Source organism: Taeniopygia guttata, chromosome 5 (assembly GCF_048771995.1).
Source record: "Taeniopygia guttata chromosome 5, bTaeGut7.mat, whole genome shotgun sequence".
Taxonomy (NCBI): Eukaryota; Metazoa; Chordata; class Aves; order Passeriformes; family Estrildidae; genus Taeniopygia; species Taeniopygia guttata.
In genome coordinates this window covers 32,248,662-32,266,729 of record NC_133030.1, presented here as the reverse complement: position 1 = coordinate 32,266,729, position 18,068 = coordinate 32,248,662, and the positions used below count along the sequence as shown (strand labels likewise).

The 18,068-nt window shown below is 36.1% G+C and overlaps 1 protein-coding gene across 8 annotated transcripts in view; it reads left to right on the top strand.

Moving 5' to 3' along the window:
• The window catches only part of RAD51B (RAD51 paralog B), a 424,230-nt gene that overhangs the window by 39,936 nt on the left and 366,226 nt on the right, over window positions 1–18,068 (top strand). For all 8 annotated transcript variants that reach the window (XR_012056345.1, XR_012056346.1, XR_012056347.1 and 5 more), the window contains exons 3-7: window positions 143–256; window positions 1,068–1,184; window positions 6,602–6,738; window positions 9,357–9,476; window positions 10,730–10,913. Coding sequence is in view for 4 of the 8 variants with exons in the window: in XM_072930101.1 (XP_072786202.1) it covers window positions 143–256; window positions 1,068–1,184; window positions 6,602–6,738; window positions 9,357–9,476; window positions 10,730–10,913 (672 nt within the window). In the remaining 4 variants the exon portion in view is untranslated. The remainder of the gene's footprint in view (window positions 1–142; window positions 257–1,067; window positions 1,185–6,601; window positions 6,739–9,356; window positions 9,477–10,729; window positions 10,914–18,068) is intronic.

Genomic DNA, 18,068 nt, shown 5'->3' with positions numbered 1-18,068 from the left:
GGACCACAGCAATGTGTAAAAGTATCTGAAGGGAGAGTTGCTAAACCTGTGGAATATGTATTAATTTTGGACAGGTTGCATCAGTTTAGTCCCCACCTGGATTTCTCGGTTGAGCTCTCTGAATTGCTCTGTAATCTTTCAGGACTTCTTATGTCTTTCCCTCTTGGAGCTAATGAAAGTCACGGGACAGAGCTACTATGAGGTACAGAAGCTTCTTTGTAAAGTCAGCCGAGCTTGTGCTCCCAAAATGCAGACAGTAAGTGTGCTTGTGTTGATACTGATTTTGATACAATATCTGGGAAAAAGCTGAACATTGTTGCTCATCTTTTTAGCTGGGAGGCTTGTGGTGTCTTAGTTTTACTGCACAATGGCATAATGTTTTTATTTTTAAATGTAGGTATTTGATGCACTTTAGGTTAATACAGGTACATTTATTAGGTATTATAGCCCCATGAGATTGTTCAGACTTGCAGTTCTGAGTGCAGATTCTCTTTTAAATTAATATGAAAAGATGTCTTTTAGAACAGAGAGGATACAGACAGTTCAGTCAATGCAGCTCACTTTTTATTCCTTACAAAAATAATCCATGTCCAAATGTGTAATAGGCATAGTAATTATGGGAGTAATTCTGTGAAACTTTAAATTCACTAATATGCTGCAATAAAGTTAGTAATTGAAAAATTAGTATGACTTTTACTGCATGTATTTGAAGCTAGCAAATTGGTAATGAACATTGATAATGGAATTTTCCAGGCTGAAAACAAACCTTGTTGAATAGGAGCAGAGACAACTTTTGTCACATCATGATTAAAGGCTTATTTAATTTTGTGGTAAGACAGAGAAAAAAAAGACTTAAATTTACTCTGTGAGCTATAAATGGAATATAAATACAAGGAAAGGTGATGAGCTAAGGGCAGACTATAGCTGAATATAACAGTACTTTTCTCATTGTCGAGTGTTAAGTCATACCAGGCTGTTGAAAGCAAATACCGTTTTCCTATTTCCATTTTAGAAAAAGCCTTTTCTGATTTGCTTGTTTTCTTTTGATATTTTTCCTCCTTTTGTAGGCTTATGAAATGAAACTAAAGAAGTCTGTCAATCCTTCTTCAGCGTTTTTATCCACCACGCTTCATGGTTTGGATAGAGTCCTGCATGGTGGAGTGCCTTGTGGATCCCTCACAGAGGTAACTTGTTTAATATATTTTACTTTAGTTCAGCATTCTGCCTAGAAATCAAAAGTCACAGATAGGTTGGACTGTCTTGTGTCCGGTGCTTCAAACACAAAGTACACAAAAATGTTTGGATGAGAATGGGCCTTGCCAAGTGCTTTTCTTTGTCTACTGTGGCAGATTGTCACAGTAGAGGAATAAAAATGAGAAGTTATGAAAATCTTACTATGAAGAAAATACCTTTTTTTCACATCCTGTAATCAAGCTAGATTGAATTTGATGGAAGTGACTTACGAAATCTAACAGTGATTTAAAACATACTAGAGTTTAAGCGAGACTCAGTTGAGACTAAATAGTTACTGCTCTAGGAACTCTTATATAATGAGGGACTATTAGTTTTTAAAGATTCTGAGTATTTGTTTTTGTAGACAATGGAATATGCACCATGCAGGTTACCATAAAAATGTTTAAGAATGCATCCATGAACATAAATTGATCTGTCAGGATTAAGATTTTCTTCATTTCTAGGCATAGCTATGTTACTAATTTGCTATAAGAAACTTACGTCAGAAGAACTTAAGGTGAATACTGCAAGTGTTTAAATTCTGGGAGGAACAACTTGCTGAATTCTGTTTCTTTGAAGAAGAGCTGTTCCTATATAGCAGGAAGTCTGTGTAGTCATGATACATGTAATACTGAGCTTGTAACTGTGCTGCTGTTGAGCGTAGTGCCTTCAGCAGGAGATGAGCTTTTGGTTCCAAAAAATATTTTTGTCATCAACAGACCAGTGGTTTGTCTTTTCTTATGCATTATAATTCATGTGGTCACCTGATGAAATAGCACAGTCCATGTTTGAAAAGAAATGATGCTGGCTTGCAGCTGCAATGCAGCTTTCCAGGAGTTCTGTGTGGCCCATTAACCATTCCTCACTGGGGTCAGGGAATGGCTGTTCATATGCTTACATTGCTTAAACTTCTGAATTGTGTTTCTTTAGTTGAAATGCAGAGCCACTGCTGCAGAGACAGAAGCAAGAAATAGGACAGAAATGTGTCTTTTCAGTGATATGATGATTTGTCCTTGATCTTGTGACTGGCTCAGGAGTGATGCCCAAGTATTTAGAATATTGAATATGAACTTTTTTTTTCTGCTAAAAAGAATAAGTGGATGTGGGTCCTAAGAGCCACATGGTTAATTTACAAGGCTGCTGATAAGTGTCATAAATATTTGTCTTTGTTCTCAATCCTAAATGGAGCTGTCATTCAGCAATCAGTGCAGTCTGGCTGATGTGTTCTCACCCTAAGACCATGTAGAATGGCTCTAGAGCAGTCATAGAATTCAGGCTTGCTGATTGCCATGTTCTTGGCATTGCTCTAGAGGGAGATCTGGGGAAAAGCAGTGGTTAACATGGTGGGAGTTTAGCTGACCTTTAAGTTTTATGTTGGTTTTGTTTTGTTTTAATTTTAATTAAAAAGTAAGCTCTGCAAGCAATTGATCTCAAAGTATGGATGTCAAATACAATTTTCCTGAGATGATATAAAATAATGCTCTACAGGAAGTTAATGCAAGTGCCTAATTTTCCAGAGCTATATATTTTGTACACTTCTTAGCCTGGTTAGTTATCACAATACTCAATTTTAATATCCCCCCCCCCCCCCCCAGTGTTTTCTTAGAATATTTAGCTTTTAAATATAAGAAAACATGAGCAACTGTTGATAAACTGTATTTTAAGAGTAGTCATAGTTCCTACGTACTATTGTATTTAAAGTTAGTTGAGGGGGAATGAGTATATTCAAAGATTTTATCTGAATGTAAATGAAAAGCATAGCACCAGGAAAGGCAATATTGCACTTTTCAGTTTTCTTCTGGAAAAAAGCTTCTGAATGTGAATTTTTTATTCTAATATATTTTGGTTAAAAGTGAAAGGACCTGCCTGGTGCAGTTGTCTTCAGTGGGAGATCTCACCAAGGGAGGGAGATGTTGACATCTGTACAAGACATGTAGTGGATGAAACCAGAATTGCAAGCCCTTCCACCTGTGCCTTGGTCTTGGTTGATGACTGATACATAACTATTAAGTCAAAAATAATATAGGGATAACTAGGTAGGATCCAGAAATGTGATGAATAACTCAAAAGATTAGATGGGTCCAAAAAAAAAAATAGAGTTGTGTATTGGTTTTTTTTGCCTTTTATGTACTAAGTGTGGAAAGCAAGTAAGGCACTTATTAGGGGTTTCTCAGCAAATGAAAAGGCAGATAACCATTAACTATACAGAAACTGATCTTATTTTCTTTTAAAGCCCAGTTCTAGAGATTTTAAAAAGCTTTTTTTGCAAGAGTCTTGAGATCTAATGTAGTTTAAAAGGTTGGCAGCACTCTGAGTGTTCATCAGGATTGCTAGATGAAATTTTAGTAGAAAGCTATCAATTTACTGCTGCTGCTGGTTTAATGCTCTTTCAGGTATTTTTTCTTTTTTTTTTTTTTCTCCTTTGGATTTGAATGATTTTTGGGTTTAACAATTTTAATTTGCTTTTTTTACAATTCACTGGAGCATAACTGGCAAGTAGATTGTCTTTTGGCATTTTCAAATTAGCCAGATATTTTAAGTCTGAGAGAAGTTTTCTTCAAAACTATGCTGGATGCAGCATTTACTTCCTGACTGCTAGGGCTAAATTACTGTCTTTTTGTTACTTTACCCAGCAGTGAGGGTGGCTGGAAACTTGGAATTTGAGTACCTGATCAGAAGGATTAAGACTTGTGGTGGTACCTTCTGTAGCCAAATCTCCTTCCTTTTGGCGTGCCAGGGGGATTTGATTTTCATTACACTGTCTCGGACCATTTTTTTTCCAAGCTACTATTAGGGTTTAAATTGGAGACTAAATCATAGCTGAAATTCTGTGGTCAGAGCTTTTAGCCAAGTTTTATGAGGAAAAATTAAAATAGTTCCTTTTTTGAATATTGAAGAGTTTAATCTTTTGGTAGATGAAGAATTAGCTCCTTGTGATTTTATTCAAATGCTACAGATGTGCCAGAGAAAATAGTACATAATTTATTGAAAAATAATTTATCTCTGCCTAATAAAATATATTTTTTAAAACTATTGTGGTCTTCATATTTCTCCAAGTGATTTTTTTTTTTTCAGAGCAAATTTAGAGTAAAATAAACCAAACAATTTTTTTGCAGACGTTCAATTCAAATTTATTAGAGGAATTTCAAGTAGGTTTCTGTTGTTCTAAACACTTGCTGAACCAGTGGTAACTGCAACAAAATGTTGTAGTTTTGTAAAATTGTTCACTGTGATTATTGAAAAGCCTGTTTTCAGGCCCTTTAAAGGAATGCCAATTAAACATGAAGTATTGTTGTTTTTGGGAATACAAATGCTTTCTTGCTCCATTGGCTTGCATCCTTGTACTGCGAGGTTCCCTCATTTTCTCTGATATGATACTCATATCATCAGATGTTTTTATAGCATCTCTGCTGAATTGGCTTCTGTGACAGCCACTGAAATGGGTATTGGTTCCAATGCACCTCCCAGGCAAGGCTGAAACTACAAATGATTTTATGAATTATCCTCACAATTGTCTAAACATTTTAATTTAACAATTTGGATTGATGCCCTCCTCTCATTAATTTCAAGTTCTCTTTTTAACAAGAAACAACTGGTGAGATTCATTGGCAATCACGGTCTAAGGAATGTGTATTGCCTCTGTACTTTTTATATATGCTTTGGATTCACATTGAATTGTAGCAGATATTGCTGATATGATTGTTTGTAATTTAAGTACACTGGCTGGGGAACAGATAATTGCATAAATATGACTGATTCCCAATCTGTAATACACCAAATGCAGTGTGTACTTCTAAATAAAAATTATTTAATGCTTCTCTTGCATTAAAGCTTCAAATAGATTGAGTGATATAGCTTGACTTTCAGGCCTTGTTTAAAGACAAAGGTGATTAAAGGGATTTTAACCGTTAACTGTAGGTACTGTGATCCTTCAGTGTTTCCCAGTAAATTTTCTGTGCTTCAAGTCATGCTGCTACTGCTTAAAACAAAACCATAGCAATACTATAATATCTTGTGGTGAAAGTATTTGTGCTTGCAACCAAACTATTGTGCACGTGGTCTCAAAAATCAGTTTGATTTTTTAGTGTCTGCTTATTGTAAAGCTTGGTTTTTAAATTTAAAACAATAGCTCTGTATTTAGGCCTTTGTTCTGGCAGTACTAGATGTTTTGAAACAGCATGCTTTGTTTTACAGTTCAACTTACCTGAGAGGCTTGCTTTTACACCTTGTATTAATGGTTTGTTGCTATTAGCATAAGAATGAACCCATCACTGTTTTCACTGCCTAAAGTCACTTTGTTTTTGCTGTTTTTTGGCCCTCCTAGTATTTACTATTTCATCATCTCCCTTCCCAGAAGCAGTGACAACCTGATATTGTATTTAAAGACCTCCTGCAGTAGTAATGAACTTGCAATTATCTGAACACAGAGCCCAGCATTCAGACACAATCTCTGGAAGATCCACAGTGGATAAAGAGCATCAGACTGCCATCTCTAGTAGAAAAATACTGCTCTCGGGAGCTGATGATCTCATCAAACAATGTGTTCTTTGGATCCTTTTTCTCCTCAAAATCATACTGGAACCTTTTAATACAAGCTCTCTTTGAGTGCTGCTTCACCACAGGGGCTTTCAGTGAGCACAGGTGGAAGCTAAGAAGCAGGGAACTGGTCTGGATCATTGAATGGTGTTGGTGTTGAAATATGGTAATAGAGAACTAGCAGTTTTTCATTTAAAAAAATACACAGTGCATAGTGCAGAGTGTAGTCTCTGGGGCAGATAAAATCTGTCTTATGTATATATGTGGTTCATATTGAACATTCAGCCTTTATAAGATATAAGCAATTATCCTTGTGATTTCTAGGAGAGAAATTGTTTAACCAAGGTAATGATGGTTTATAAGGAGATGTTTATGTCTGTGAGCTCAATAGCTCTGGACTTAGTTTTCAGCTCTAAAAGCCATTGATGACATGTGAATGATTCGACTGTGAATCTTTTAATTCTGCTCTGTTTTAGAAGGTAGCACAGGGATGGATGGAAGAGAGCTAGGTGTTTCTAGGGAAGATCTTGTAAGGTGAGGGGAAGAGTAGGGGACCTCAAATTTTAAAGATAATAATGATGTTAATGAAAGTATAAGCATAATGCTTTGTCTGAAAAGCTTTTTTATTCTTCAGGGGATGAATTTGTCTGCAAGGTACAGATCCAAGACTAACTGCAAACTGATCTTTGTGGGCTATGTTCTGTCTTTTCATGGCTGTTGTCTCCTTTGGTAACTGAAAGAGCAGAACTGGGGGTACACTGACTGATGTGACTTAGATAAAAGTAGAACAATGGTGAAATGAATGTTATGTTGCTAATCTTTTTCCTTCCAGATAACTGGCCCACCAGGTTGTGGCAAAACTCAATTTTGTATTATGTTGAGTGTTCTGGCTACGCTGCCTGTAAGCATGGGAGGACTAGATGGGGCTGTTATATACATTGACACAGAGTCTGCATTCAGTGCTGAAAGGTAAGGTGTAAAATGCTACAATACACACAACTTCTTAACACCTCTTCTTAGAACCTTCAAATGTTTTCTGAGCAATAATTGTGCGTTTTTAAATACTGATGGTAATTATTAAACATTTCTCTAGTATATGCAGTTATTCCACAGACAACGAAATTAATTTAATAAAATGGTTTGCTTACGTTCCTAATTTGTATGAGGTTGCAGATTCCAGTTCTGATATGATAAGGTGGATGGCATGATCTTTAATATTTAAATGGTCTTATGAGTTCTGTGCCTGAAGTCTTGCTTTGCAGTTTGGTTTGTGGAGTTTTCAGGATGTTAATTGGAGGATGTAAAGGCAGAGCATTTTGGCTACAAAGTCAGTGGAGGTTTTCCCCAGTGAACAGTGGGACTGACATTGCCAGTTTTCCTTCAGATTTCCATCCTATTTCTGTTGAACAGGGCCTTGTGTCCTTCTGCATTTGATTCCCTTCTGCAGTAACCTTGCATCTTCTGTATTCTTAAGCAGCTATGCAGTACTGTACTGTACCACCTTATTTCTGTAACATCTCTGGTTCTTCTAACATCTCCTGCTTGGCCAATGCAACCCAAATGGCTTGGCTGCACACCTCAGTGTGCTCGAGTGCTGAATGGACCTGCTGTGCTGGATTGCTTCAGAGTTACACATCGTGGTCACCACTCTTCCCATATTAACTGTTGCAATAATCCTGCGGTGTTTCATTAAATGTAGCTCTGATTTATTTTATTTAGTTACCAGCTTTGCTAAACTCTGAGGCTTTGATGTTTTTGAGATTTCAATTCCTTTGTCCCTGTTGTTTGGAATGAGCAAGTTGGAAAGTTATTAAGGGGCTGGGGAAGGACAAGAAGTACAGTAGTCTCATCCTTGTTTGTGTAGAAAAATGGGCAGGAACAGGTTCAGTGAAATTTATGTTTCAGATGATTTAGCAGCTACAGCCATGGAATGATTTTGGAGTATCAAGGTAAATGTATTTCCATTGATTATTCATTGCAAGTTATTGTGGATGAGAAGGTGGTATTTCTAAGCCTGCTTTTTGTCAAGTTAATATCACAAAAGTTTGAAGTATAGTATATCAAAGAAAAAAGCTTCAAGAAATGGTTCTGTAACATATCATGCTTTCTCCTTACACACCATTTAAATTTTATTTCAGGTCCCTGAAATGTAAATAGTAAAAAAAGGTAGGACCTAAAGAATGAGTTTAGACTTGTCACTTAGAAATGAGTGCTAAAGAAAAGGAAAGCAGATGCAGATGAAACTGAAACTACTGAAAATAGAAGAGGATATAGAAAGGAAACATGGCAAAAGTAATATTATTATTAAGGATGAGAATATTTATGTATTAAATCATATATAGTATTGCTCAGTTGCAAATGATAAGTACAATTTCAGCAGACTGACTATATCTTATGCTTTCTTATACTTTCTCCTCTAAGGAGCTGGACCATCAGGGCCAGGGAGGTGCATAGCTCGTTTTCCCAAGGTGGTTGGGAGCTGGACATTTGCCATTTGTGGAGAGACCAAGGACTTGCTCAGTGGAGTGTAGAGAAGGCATTAAGGCAATCTAGCAGTAGCCCTCCCTGGCCAACGAGGAGGCCTGAAGGAGATGGCACAGGGGTGTGTGCTGGGACACAGCAGGCATACACTGAGCTTCATTTCTGGGCTGATATATGGAGGAGCTTTACAATTCCTAACTGCCTTTGTGGTGAAAAGCTTTGCCCAGAGAGGTTGTGCTGCCTCCATCCTTGAATGCTTCTGAAATAAAGACTCAAGTAACTTGTTCTGACTTCATAGCTGGCACTATGTTGAACAGGATGCTGCCTCAAAATCTCCTGAGCTCTCTTTCTAAACTGATTTTAAATTTGTTTTCCCTAAAATCTCTTTTACTTTGTGTTTTTATGAAAGGAGCCTAAGTTTAAAGAGAGATAACAAGTAAGTTGTGCCCACAAGTATAATCCACTAGATGCCACTCTTCTCAAGCTATAGGTGGTGGGATATGTCTGCTTAAAATATAAACAATTAAATATTTTTTGTTAATAAAAATTAAAATCTTTATTGTGGAAAAAAATTTTCTGTCTAATGGATCTTCTGTGTCTTACCAGCTTGTTAGATTTCTGTGATGACACAAAGCCTACTTCATGATTTCACTGCAAAGTAAAGGTGGAAAGGAAGATGGTTAGAATTAGAGAGTAGTTTTATTTAAATGAAATTTAATATTTACATTAAATAATTAGAATAGGAAAACGCTTGGTCATTGAATGGAATCTCTGTTATGAAACTTGAAGAACTTACTGAGTAAGTAAACTTTCCTTCTAGAGGAGATATGCCCCTTCTTTGCATACAGGCACATGATGTCTTTCTCTAGTGTACCACTGACAGAATCACTGGAAAGAGAACCTAGCTGTTCTGACTTCCACTGTTTCACTCTGACTGATACAGTATGCTTTTCCTTTTAAAAAGATTTCCAGTCTTAGTTGGTATCTGCTTATCAGAGCTTTGCTGTGTTTGCTTTCTGAATAAGTGATGCCTTATTATCTTTTATTATTCTTTTTGCAGTATTATGCCTTCTGTTTTTTTGTTGGTTTTGTTTTTTTTTTAATAGGTTGATTGAGATAGCAGCAAACAGATTCCCTGCTTATTTTGACTCGGATGAAAAGCTGCTCTGCATGACTCGTAGCATCCACCTGTACCGAGAGCTGACCTGTTGCAGTGTTCTGAAGAGGTATTCTCTTCCAGAGTTTAAGAAAAGACAATTCTGACTGGATTGTCTATAACAGTATTTTTTTTTTTGTATCAAAGTTTTATGAAGAATAATTAATTTGAGACCTTTTCATGTGGAGACCAGCATGGTCTCCAACAAAATAATGCTGTTCCAGAAAATTGACATTGCTCTTTTCATTTCATAGCATATGACTAATCCACTTGATGCTTTTTAATTTGTGAGAGACAATTTCTATGTGATCTAATTCTTGTAAGCCTTTTAAGGGGAATGTTCATGAAACAGGTGTTCTCTTGGATTGTGGAGAGATCATAGTATAAGAGTTACATTTTCCATGAAATTGAAGTTTGCTCCTCCAAAGAATTTACTTCCAGGAAGATGGGGATTCCTCCAGCAGTGGGAGAGAGAAGTTGTTTAGCAGTCACCAGCCTGAGTGCAGTGTTGTATTGTCATACTGTTAACCTTATGTTAATTTTTGAACATAGTTTGCAATGAAAATTAAGTAAGTTATATTTTAGCATCGTATTATGTGTTTTATGTTAGTGGGAGAATTATTGTCAGAATGTCTTTTTCTTCTGATACAGTTTTATCAGAGAACAGCTAGTAGCATATTGAAGAAAAATGGAATGGCTTGAGTTGGAAGAGAGCTTAAAGGTCATCTAGTTCCAAACCTCCCATCATAGGCAGGGATGGCACCCACTTGGTCAGGTTGTTCAGGGCTCCATCCAACTTGGCATTGAACATTTTCAGGAATGGGGCATGCACAGCTTCTCTGGGCATCTGTGCCAGTGCCTCACTACCCACTGAGAATTCAGGAAGAAATACTTTACTAATCTAAATCTCTCTTCTTTTATTTTCAAGCCATTTCCCCATGCCCTATCACTATCTGCCCGTGTAAAAAGTCACTCTCCCTCTTACCTATGAATCCCCTTGAAGTACTGGAAGACCACAGTGAAGCACAGTTTCAGTTCTCACTTTACTTGCTGTCTGCCATTCAGGGGTTGTACAGCATATTGTTGCTAGCTAGAGGTCTTCCAAAGCTCTCTTGTGGAGAGGTCCTGCCTTGGGCCCACTGAGCCTCGGATTCCTTTCCAAATCTCCTTAATATGTGGATGTGGCGTGTAAGGAGGGAAAAAGAGAGACTGACTTCAAGTTTATTAAAGGAATCTTGATTTAAAAAATTTCAGTGTTATAAGATGGTTCTTTTGTGTAAATGATGCTATCAGTGGCTTTTTTTTTTTTTTTTTTTTTTTTAGGATCATGTCTTTGGAAGAAGAAGTTATTTTGAAGAAGGTTAAACTTATAATAATTGACTCTGTTGCTTCAGTTGTCAGAAAGGAGTTTGATACAAAACTCCAGGGCAATCTGGCAGAGAGAAGTAACTTTTTGACTAGAGGAGCATCAGTGTTGAAGTATTTGGCAGAGGAGTTCTCAATACCAGTAAGTTCTTCCTCCTTTCTAAGTTTTTGCCTTACAGTATCGAGTAATAGAGAAGAAGGAGAAAGACAGCAAGACAGAAACCAGCCAATTATTCTCGCAGGAATCTTTAAGCAGGTACCAGTTGGAATATAGCTGGGAAATAGAAGAATAGTAATGGTTCTTCTGTGGGTTTTTGTTTGTTTGTTTTCTAAGATTTCTTAGAAATTTTTTTTATTTTTCGTTAATTTAGGACTTCAAATAAGAAAATATTAATAGTCTCCAGCTGTCTGTACTTTTGGTTTATTTTGGGTTTTTTTTGTTTGTGGTTTTTTTTTTCTTAAATTGTATATTTTCTTGCCATTACATATTGTTTATCCTGATGGTTCCTTTGTACTGTGTTGTCACTCTACCTAATGCATGCTCTAGGTAGGTGAAGATTTTTTCTGCCTCTGTTTCTGTTACTTAAGTTAATAGAATCTCAGAAAGCCTTATGCTCTGGAACTGTGTGAATTCCTTTTGTAGCTCATAAGGTATGCTAATTCCTGCAGAAGGGAAGGTAGCAGCTCAGCAAATCCTTGTCTGTAGACTTGCCCATAAAATGCAAAGGAAGACCTGGACAGTCAGTGCAAAGACTGGGTAGACCTGATTGAAAAGTGCTTTAGAAGATGTGAACTGTGTGTATGTGTTTGTGTGGTGTTTATTTCATGATCCACAAAGAGTTATTTCAAAAGTTATCATTGAAACTCAACTCTTTCAAGTATTTCCTGGTAGGTGTAACCTACTCATCACTCTGGTGTAAGAGAGAAACTGAGGTAAGAATGTGGGTAAGACTGGTCACTCTAATGCTCCTGAGGTCACAGAAACTATCGAATCAGAAATAGGAAATGTGGAACTGGCTGATATAATTTTGGAGGAATGGATTTCCTTCTGCCATATGACTTCTGAAGACTTCTGATGGAGAAGATTAAACGCTGCCTAAGTGCCTTTAAAGTTCATGTACAAAAGATAGCATCCCATTCAGTGCACTCAGTAAAGTTTATAGTGACTGTTTATAAAGCCAGGAAAGAATTGTGTGTAATAATGTACACTCTGATATTTTGAGAAAATAGTATGCAGTTGTTTGAGAAAGGGGAGAAATTTTGAGATGATACTGTTATTCTCTGTTTCTTAATTTTCTTTCCCTTTAGATAGCCCCTGCCCTGCCTTACACCTTCACTGAAATGGTGAAGCTGAGCTGAATTTGAATCTCTGATATTTCAGGCTAGAGTGTGTTGTGCATCTGCAAGTATTGGTGCATACTGCAAAATCAGTCTGCTGTTCCATGTGCTGCAATAACTTCCCTTACAGAGTTTCTGAGGTTCTCACTGTAAATAACTGTAACATTATTTCAGATGTTTTTACTTACCTAGAAAATAATAAATATAAATTTGGGACTAAGGACACTAGTAAGGTTGCGAAGTGATTTAGATCACTAATAAATTGGACACATGAATGTTACTCTTCATGGCACAATTGGTGCCACTAAATACTAAATTGGGCAACACTTGGGGAGATTAAATCTGAGGCTGATAGGATTTGATTTTGAAGTCAATCCTTTTGGCTGTAGCTAAAGGTTTGGTGAAAAACTGAGTAGTTGAACAAGGGAATTGAAAACTAGGGGATATCAGCTAGAACTCTGATTGGAGCAGTATATCTGATGTTGACAGTCCAGAGAGGGTGGTGAAAAAGCAGCTTCCAGAGAACAGCCTTGAAAATAAATGGGGGAGAGCAGTCTTAGTGAAGAAGACATAAGGTGCTTACTTTGTTTAGCTTAGCTAAGGAAATGTTAAGGGCTTATTCATTAGTCAATATGCACGTACTCAGTGAAGAGGTATTTGATAAAAGCTCTTTTTGGCTGACATAGATGTACCACAGTTCTGTGGTTGGAAGCTGAATTAAGCAAGGTCGGACTTCAAAAAGGGGGTGTGTTCTTACTGGACTAATTAATCATTGCAATGCATTACTAAACATAAATAGCTGCTTATCAAGAGTATGTTTAAGTGGGCATTCCTCCATTTCCTAAAAAGGAAATGGGTTCAAATAGGGTTAAGTTTGTAGAAACCCTGTGCTACCATGTTATGCTAGAGTTAAAAGGATTTTAATGCAGTTACTTTTGTTGGCATTATAAACTCTCTAACTGTTTATAATTATGTGTTTGTAGTGTTTGATGTGCAAAAGTGGCTAGTGGTCATAGTTTTTACCAAACTCAAGGGGAGCTTTTTCAAACCCAGGTAGCTCTATACGTTATGAAGTATTTGGAAAAAAAGTTGGCCTTGATTTTATACCAAAACTGATGGTGGTTGTTCAGTAGCCTCTCTACACCTCTATTTTCAGGTTGTAAAATGGGGCAGAACTTCAGTGAGAGAAGGTTGTAAGGATAGGGTTGTTACTAATAACAAGGAGCTTGTGCTGAGTCCAGGACAATATATAGATGCTCCTTGGAAAGTAGCAGTTGCCATCCTTAGTGTAAAATTTAAAATGGTTGTAGTAAATGAAAACTTAATCCCTGTCCTGAGATGAGAAAATAATAATAAGCATATTAATTGAATGATATCTTAGCCACTGAATGAAGCTAGTGAATGTGGTTTGTGATTGTCATTTTTTTTTTAATTTATGGACATTAGTAAAGCTTAAGGTGTTTCTCAAAAAGTGAAGTATGATGCCTGATTGCCTTTTTAGATATTTTCTTCCTTGTAACTTAGCAGTAAGCCCAGGTTCATTCTAGGCATTTGCAGTGATGTTGGAGCAAGAGGCAGCAAAAGGTTTAGATCACTTTTGGCCGATTGACAGATGGCCTGGCAGCCATACTGATGCCTGAACAGTCTCTGAAGCTTTTGCCTCCATGGGGCACTACATAGCAGTGCCACTTTTTCCCTTTCCTGCACAGAGTTATAACCAAAATGTACTTTTTATTCTCCCAGGTTTTGTTTTGATCTGACTGGTTGACTACCCAGTCAGATCAAAAGCAATTCCTGGAAGCTGAGAAGGACAGCTTGATTATCAATGAAACAAAATCCCCTTTCTTTTTGAAATCCAGTGAATATGCAAATCTGTATGAAAAACTGGTCACCTTCCTATGTTAATAGAGCACCTTGTAGTTGAGAGCATTTGGATCTGAATGTCTTCTCTTACAATGTGGGTTGATGCTCTCTACCAGACTTCATATTTAAGCAACAGTAATCAGTCCTGTATGCTTCCTCTGTAACTTCCTCCATTCCTTAGCCTTCTGAAAAAGAAACAAACTGAAACATTTGGATTTTCTTTCTTTTCTTCCATATCCACCAGAAACTGTATATTATTAGTAGATGGTATTTGGTGAAAGTTATTCAGTGTTTGTGCTAGTTGAGAGATGTCTCCTTTTCAGTAAAGAGCTAAAAGTAAAACCCAATATGACAAGAATTATTGTTGAGATTTAAATATTTACCATATAAAATTTGTTGTTCATAGACTTGGATTTTCTAGTCATTAATATTCAGAAAATAAGTGAAGCTGGCTGGACATCTCTGTGAAAAAGTATTCCAGAAGTGGCAGTTGCAAAACAAAACTGCTTTAAGCATTCTTTTAAATGTCAAATTGAGGCTGATGATGAAATTTGCTTTGTAAAACCCCAAGGCTAATCAAATTACAACATTTGCTGTCCTTGAGGCTTTTTTCTGGATTATGTTCTTAGATCACTGAAGTGAACCTTTGTTATTTATGATGAATATGTTGATTATTGTTACTGTACTATATAATAGTATGGTCTGTTCTTTTTTTATTTGTTCTTTCTGAAAATATCAAGTAACTTAGGATGAGAGACTTTAATCTCTCATGTATGGTTTTTTAGAGCAAATGAAAGACAAACCTTATGTAATTATTCTCCAATGCTTTTATTTTCTATGCTAAGTAAATTAACAGTAGTTCATGAAGCCCACAAGTTCCACAGGTAATATTTTTCCCCATTTAGAATCAACATGCTCCATTTAAAAACTAAAACTACGAACGGTATTTATGAAAACAGATCTGTCAGTCAATTTTCTTTTCACACTGATCTCATAGATGTTGGTTTCAGTGCTTCACAATAACTATGCTCCTTAAACTTATACCCAACATTTTCATTTACTTTATAAAGCCAAATGTTTAGCTAAATGTATATTTGCTTTTAGGATTAGTAAGTTTTTTTTGTCTCAAAAAACCTTTCATATAGAGAAATTACTTGACAGCTTCTGTCTTTTCTGCTGTCCTTTGTTAAGTGTGTTTACTTGTATTGTCTCATCTTCCTGCAGTAAAGTGCCTCAAAACTCAAATGCTTCTGTTGGCATAGAGGGAATATTCAAGCTGTTAGTTTTCTTTTTGTTTATAATCAAGTATTCCCATTTGGCTTCATTCTTGCTTCTTTTTATTCTCTTTCCATGTAGGAGATTGCTTGTCACCTCTCTGTACTTTAGCTATTGCTGTTCTGATATTTGAAAATATTAATTTATGGAACACAAAACAAATTCCAAAATAAAAGATTCCTGAAGAAAAGGTGTTTAGATGGCAGTTCCCTTTGAATTAAATATGTATAGAGTTTGGTTAAAGTACATAGTTGATTTGTTGTTACATTGTGTAGCAACACTGTATGATGACTTTTCCAAAATTATGTGGATACATTAGACTTTCAGGTTATTTTGTCTATATTGGGACTGTAAAACTGCTAAAATGCAAACTTTGTTTTTATTCTTAGCTATTAAAAATTGTTTAATACCAGTGTTACAGAAACCGTAATTGAATTATCTTTACAGGTTGTTTAAAACTAGAATAAAAGAAACTTTACTTGCAAAACTTAGAGAATTGGTTCCACTTTGAAGTTTTCTAGAAAGAGAAATCTCTTACAAATTACACCACATTGAATCATGTGTTTCTTTAGTGAAGAGTTAATGTTATCAGAAGGAAACATTTTGGAACTGAGTTTCCGGAATTTAACTAGCCATATTTAGGCCAGATGTGGTTCAGACTCTTTCTAGTGGTGAGAATTTCAATGTAAAGTATGGGTCCTTTTCTGTTAAACTGCTGGTATTTATGTATAGTGTTGTCTCACTCAAGTTTTAAGCATATTTTGGGTTTATGTATATAGGTGAACTTTAATACCCTTTCCAGCTTCTAATAGAAGCATCTTCCTATTTCTGAACTCCTGGCCATCTGCTTGCTCAGGTTTTAACTAATAATGTAGTTCTGCTTTCAGTCTGGGGCTGCTACTTGTTGTTCCTCTCCCTTCATATGAGTATCTTTCATACATTTTTTCCAGGAAGTTGGTGTATTTCTCTAGGTAGCGGCATGAAAGCTAAAACAACGTAACTGATTATAAGACACAGTAGAGCCTTTGAACTTGCACAATTTTATTAAGATAATTCATCAGGTTCTTGGAGAAACAGAGTAGTCCTCTGATCAAATCAATAGGATGAAAAGATCCCAGTGTTTTATGCTAATCATACTGTGAACATTATCCACAGAAGCATAAATATTTAGAATAATGTAGATGTTGCACAATTTGCTGACTTTAGTCTTCTGTATGAAAGAAAGAATCTTTAAGTGGACCTGCCTTTGTTTTGAGCTATGGAAAACAGTAATTAATTTTTTTCTTAAGTCAGGAAGATTACTTTCAAAACTAACTTTCTTCTAAAAAAACCGATTCTTGTTCTCTTCAAGATTCAGTTCCCATGTACCAAAATTCATGTTGCTGTTCTTATCCTCATTAAATGGTGAACTGAAAAACATTAAAAAATGGCATTTGTGTGAGCGCTATCAGAACTTGTGGTTTCAAACTTACTCTTTTTTGCTATAAAGAGGAGCCCCTAACCTTGTTCAATGCACTTCATCTGTTTAAGTAACAAATAGTTTGTGAAATGAGTGTGGTGAGGCACTGGAACAGGTTGCTTAGAGAAGTTGCAATGTACCATCCCTGGAAGTTTTCAAGGCCAGGTTAGATGAGCAGAACATTATGTAGCAGAAGGTTCCCTGCCCATGGCAGACGAGTTGGAACAAGGTGATCTTTAAGGTCCCTTCCAACCCAAACCATTGTATGATGTTAAAATTTCCTACCATGTTATACTTAGCAGTACTTAGCATGCCCACAACTGAGTCCATAGCTTTGGATTTTTAAATTAAGTATTACAATATTAGCCTTTAACTTTTTGAGCAGGTATTTGTAAAAAACTAATGTCAGAATTTCCCATTTATATGAACAGTGCTATTTGTAAAGTGTGAATTGGCATGAATTTTAATTTTTGTTGTTGTTTACTTGGGAAACCAAGATTGTCAAAGGGGACTTAGGAACCAGCATTCTTTCTTTGCCCTTGCTGAAACTTCATAAACTCAGTTTTTATTGGCAACTGTTTGTGTTTTAATTATTCCTCTACTCGACAGTATTGAACAAAAACCGACTTTGATAAAAAGGGGGTAAATTCAGCTGTTAAGTGTTGTTGAAGTGGTGAAGGTAGATGCTTTGTCTTCTTGTGTGGTTGTTAAAAATTATCCTCAGAAAGTGCACAGCTTTGTTTTAGTTTAAAATGGCTGGTTAAAATGTAATTATGACTATCTTCAGTACTGCTTCTTTAAATGTGTCTGGAGTATATATGTTTATGCAGTTTATGGCCTGACCCTGTTCCTTTTGGACCATCTATACCATAAAATGTTTATTACTGCTGAGGAAAAGGAATGAGAAATGCTAGAGCAATATTTCCTCTTTTCATGTGGTGGTGAAGTTTAGCAAAGGAGGTAGTTTAAAGTTATATGATACTTGAATTCAGTTTGGTTTTTCTTTTAAAGTATTCCCTTCTTGCTTTTTCCATTTTACAGTGCAAGTGACTTTGCCAAAGGCTATCATTCTGCACAATTGCACATATGAAATAATGTAGAAGAAACACACCAGGATTAACATATAGGAGAGGAGAGGGAGTTGAAAGGAATCAGATTTTATTGCCGGGTTTATTTTTGATTTGCTATATGATTATGCACAATATTTGCTATACAGTATGGTGGGCACTTTCTCTGATATCTGCCTTGACTCGAATTTCTGAAAGACTTTTTTCAAAGTAAAGAAACAATTTTTTGTATTTTCAAACCCTCATGGTTGTTGCACTTCTGGGTTACCTTTAGCTGATTGGCATAATTTTGAAA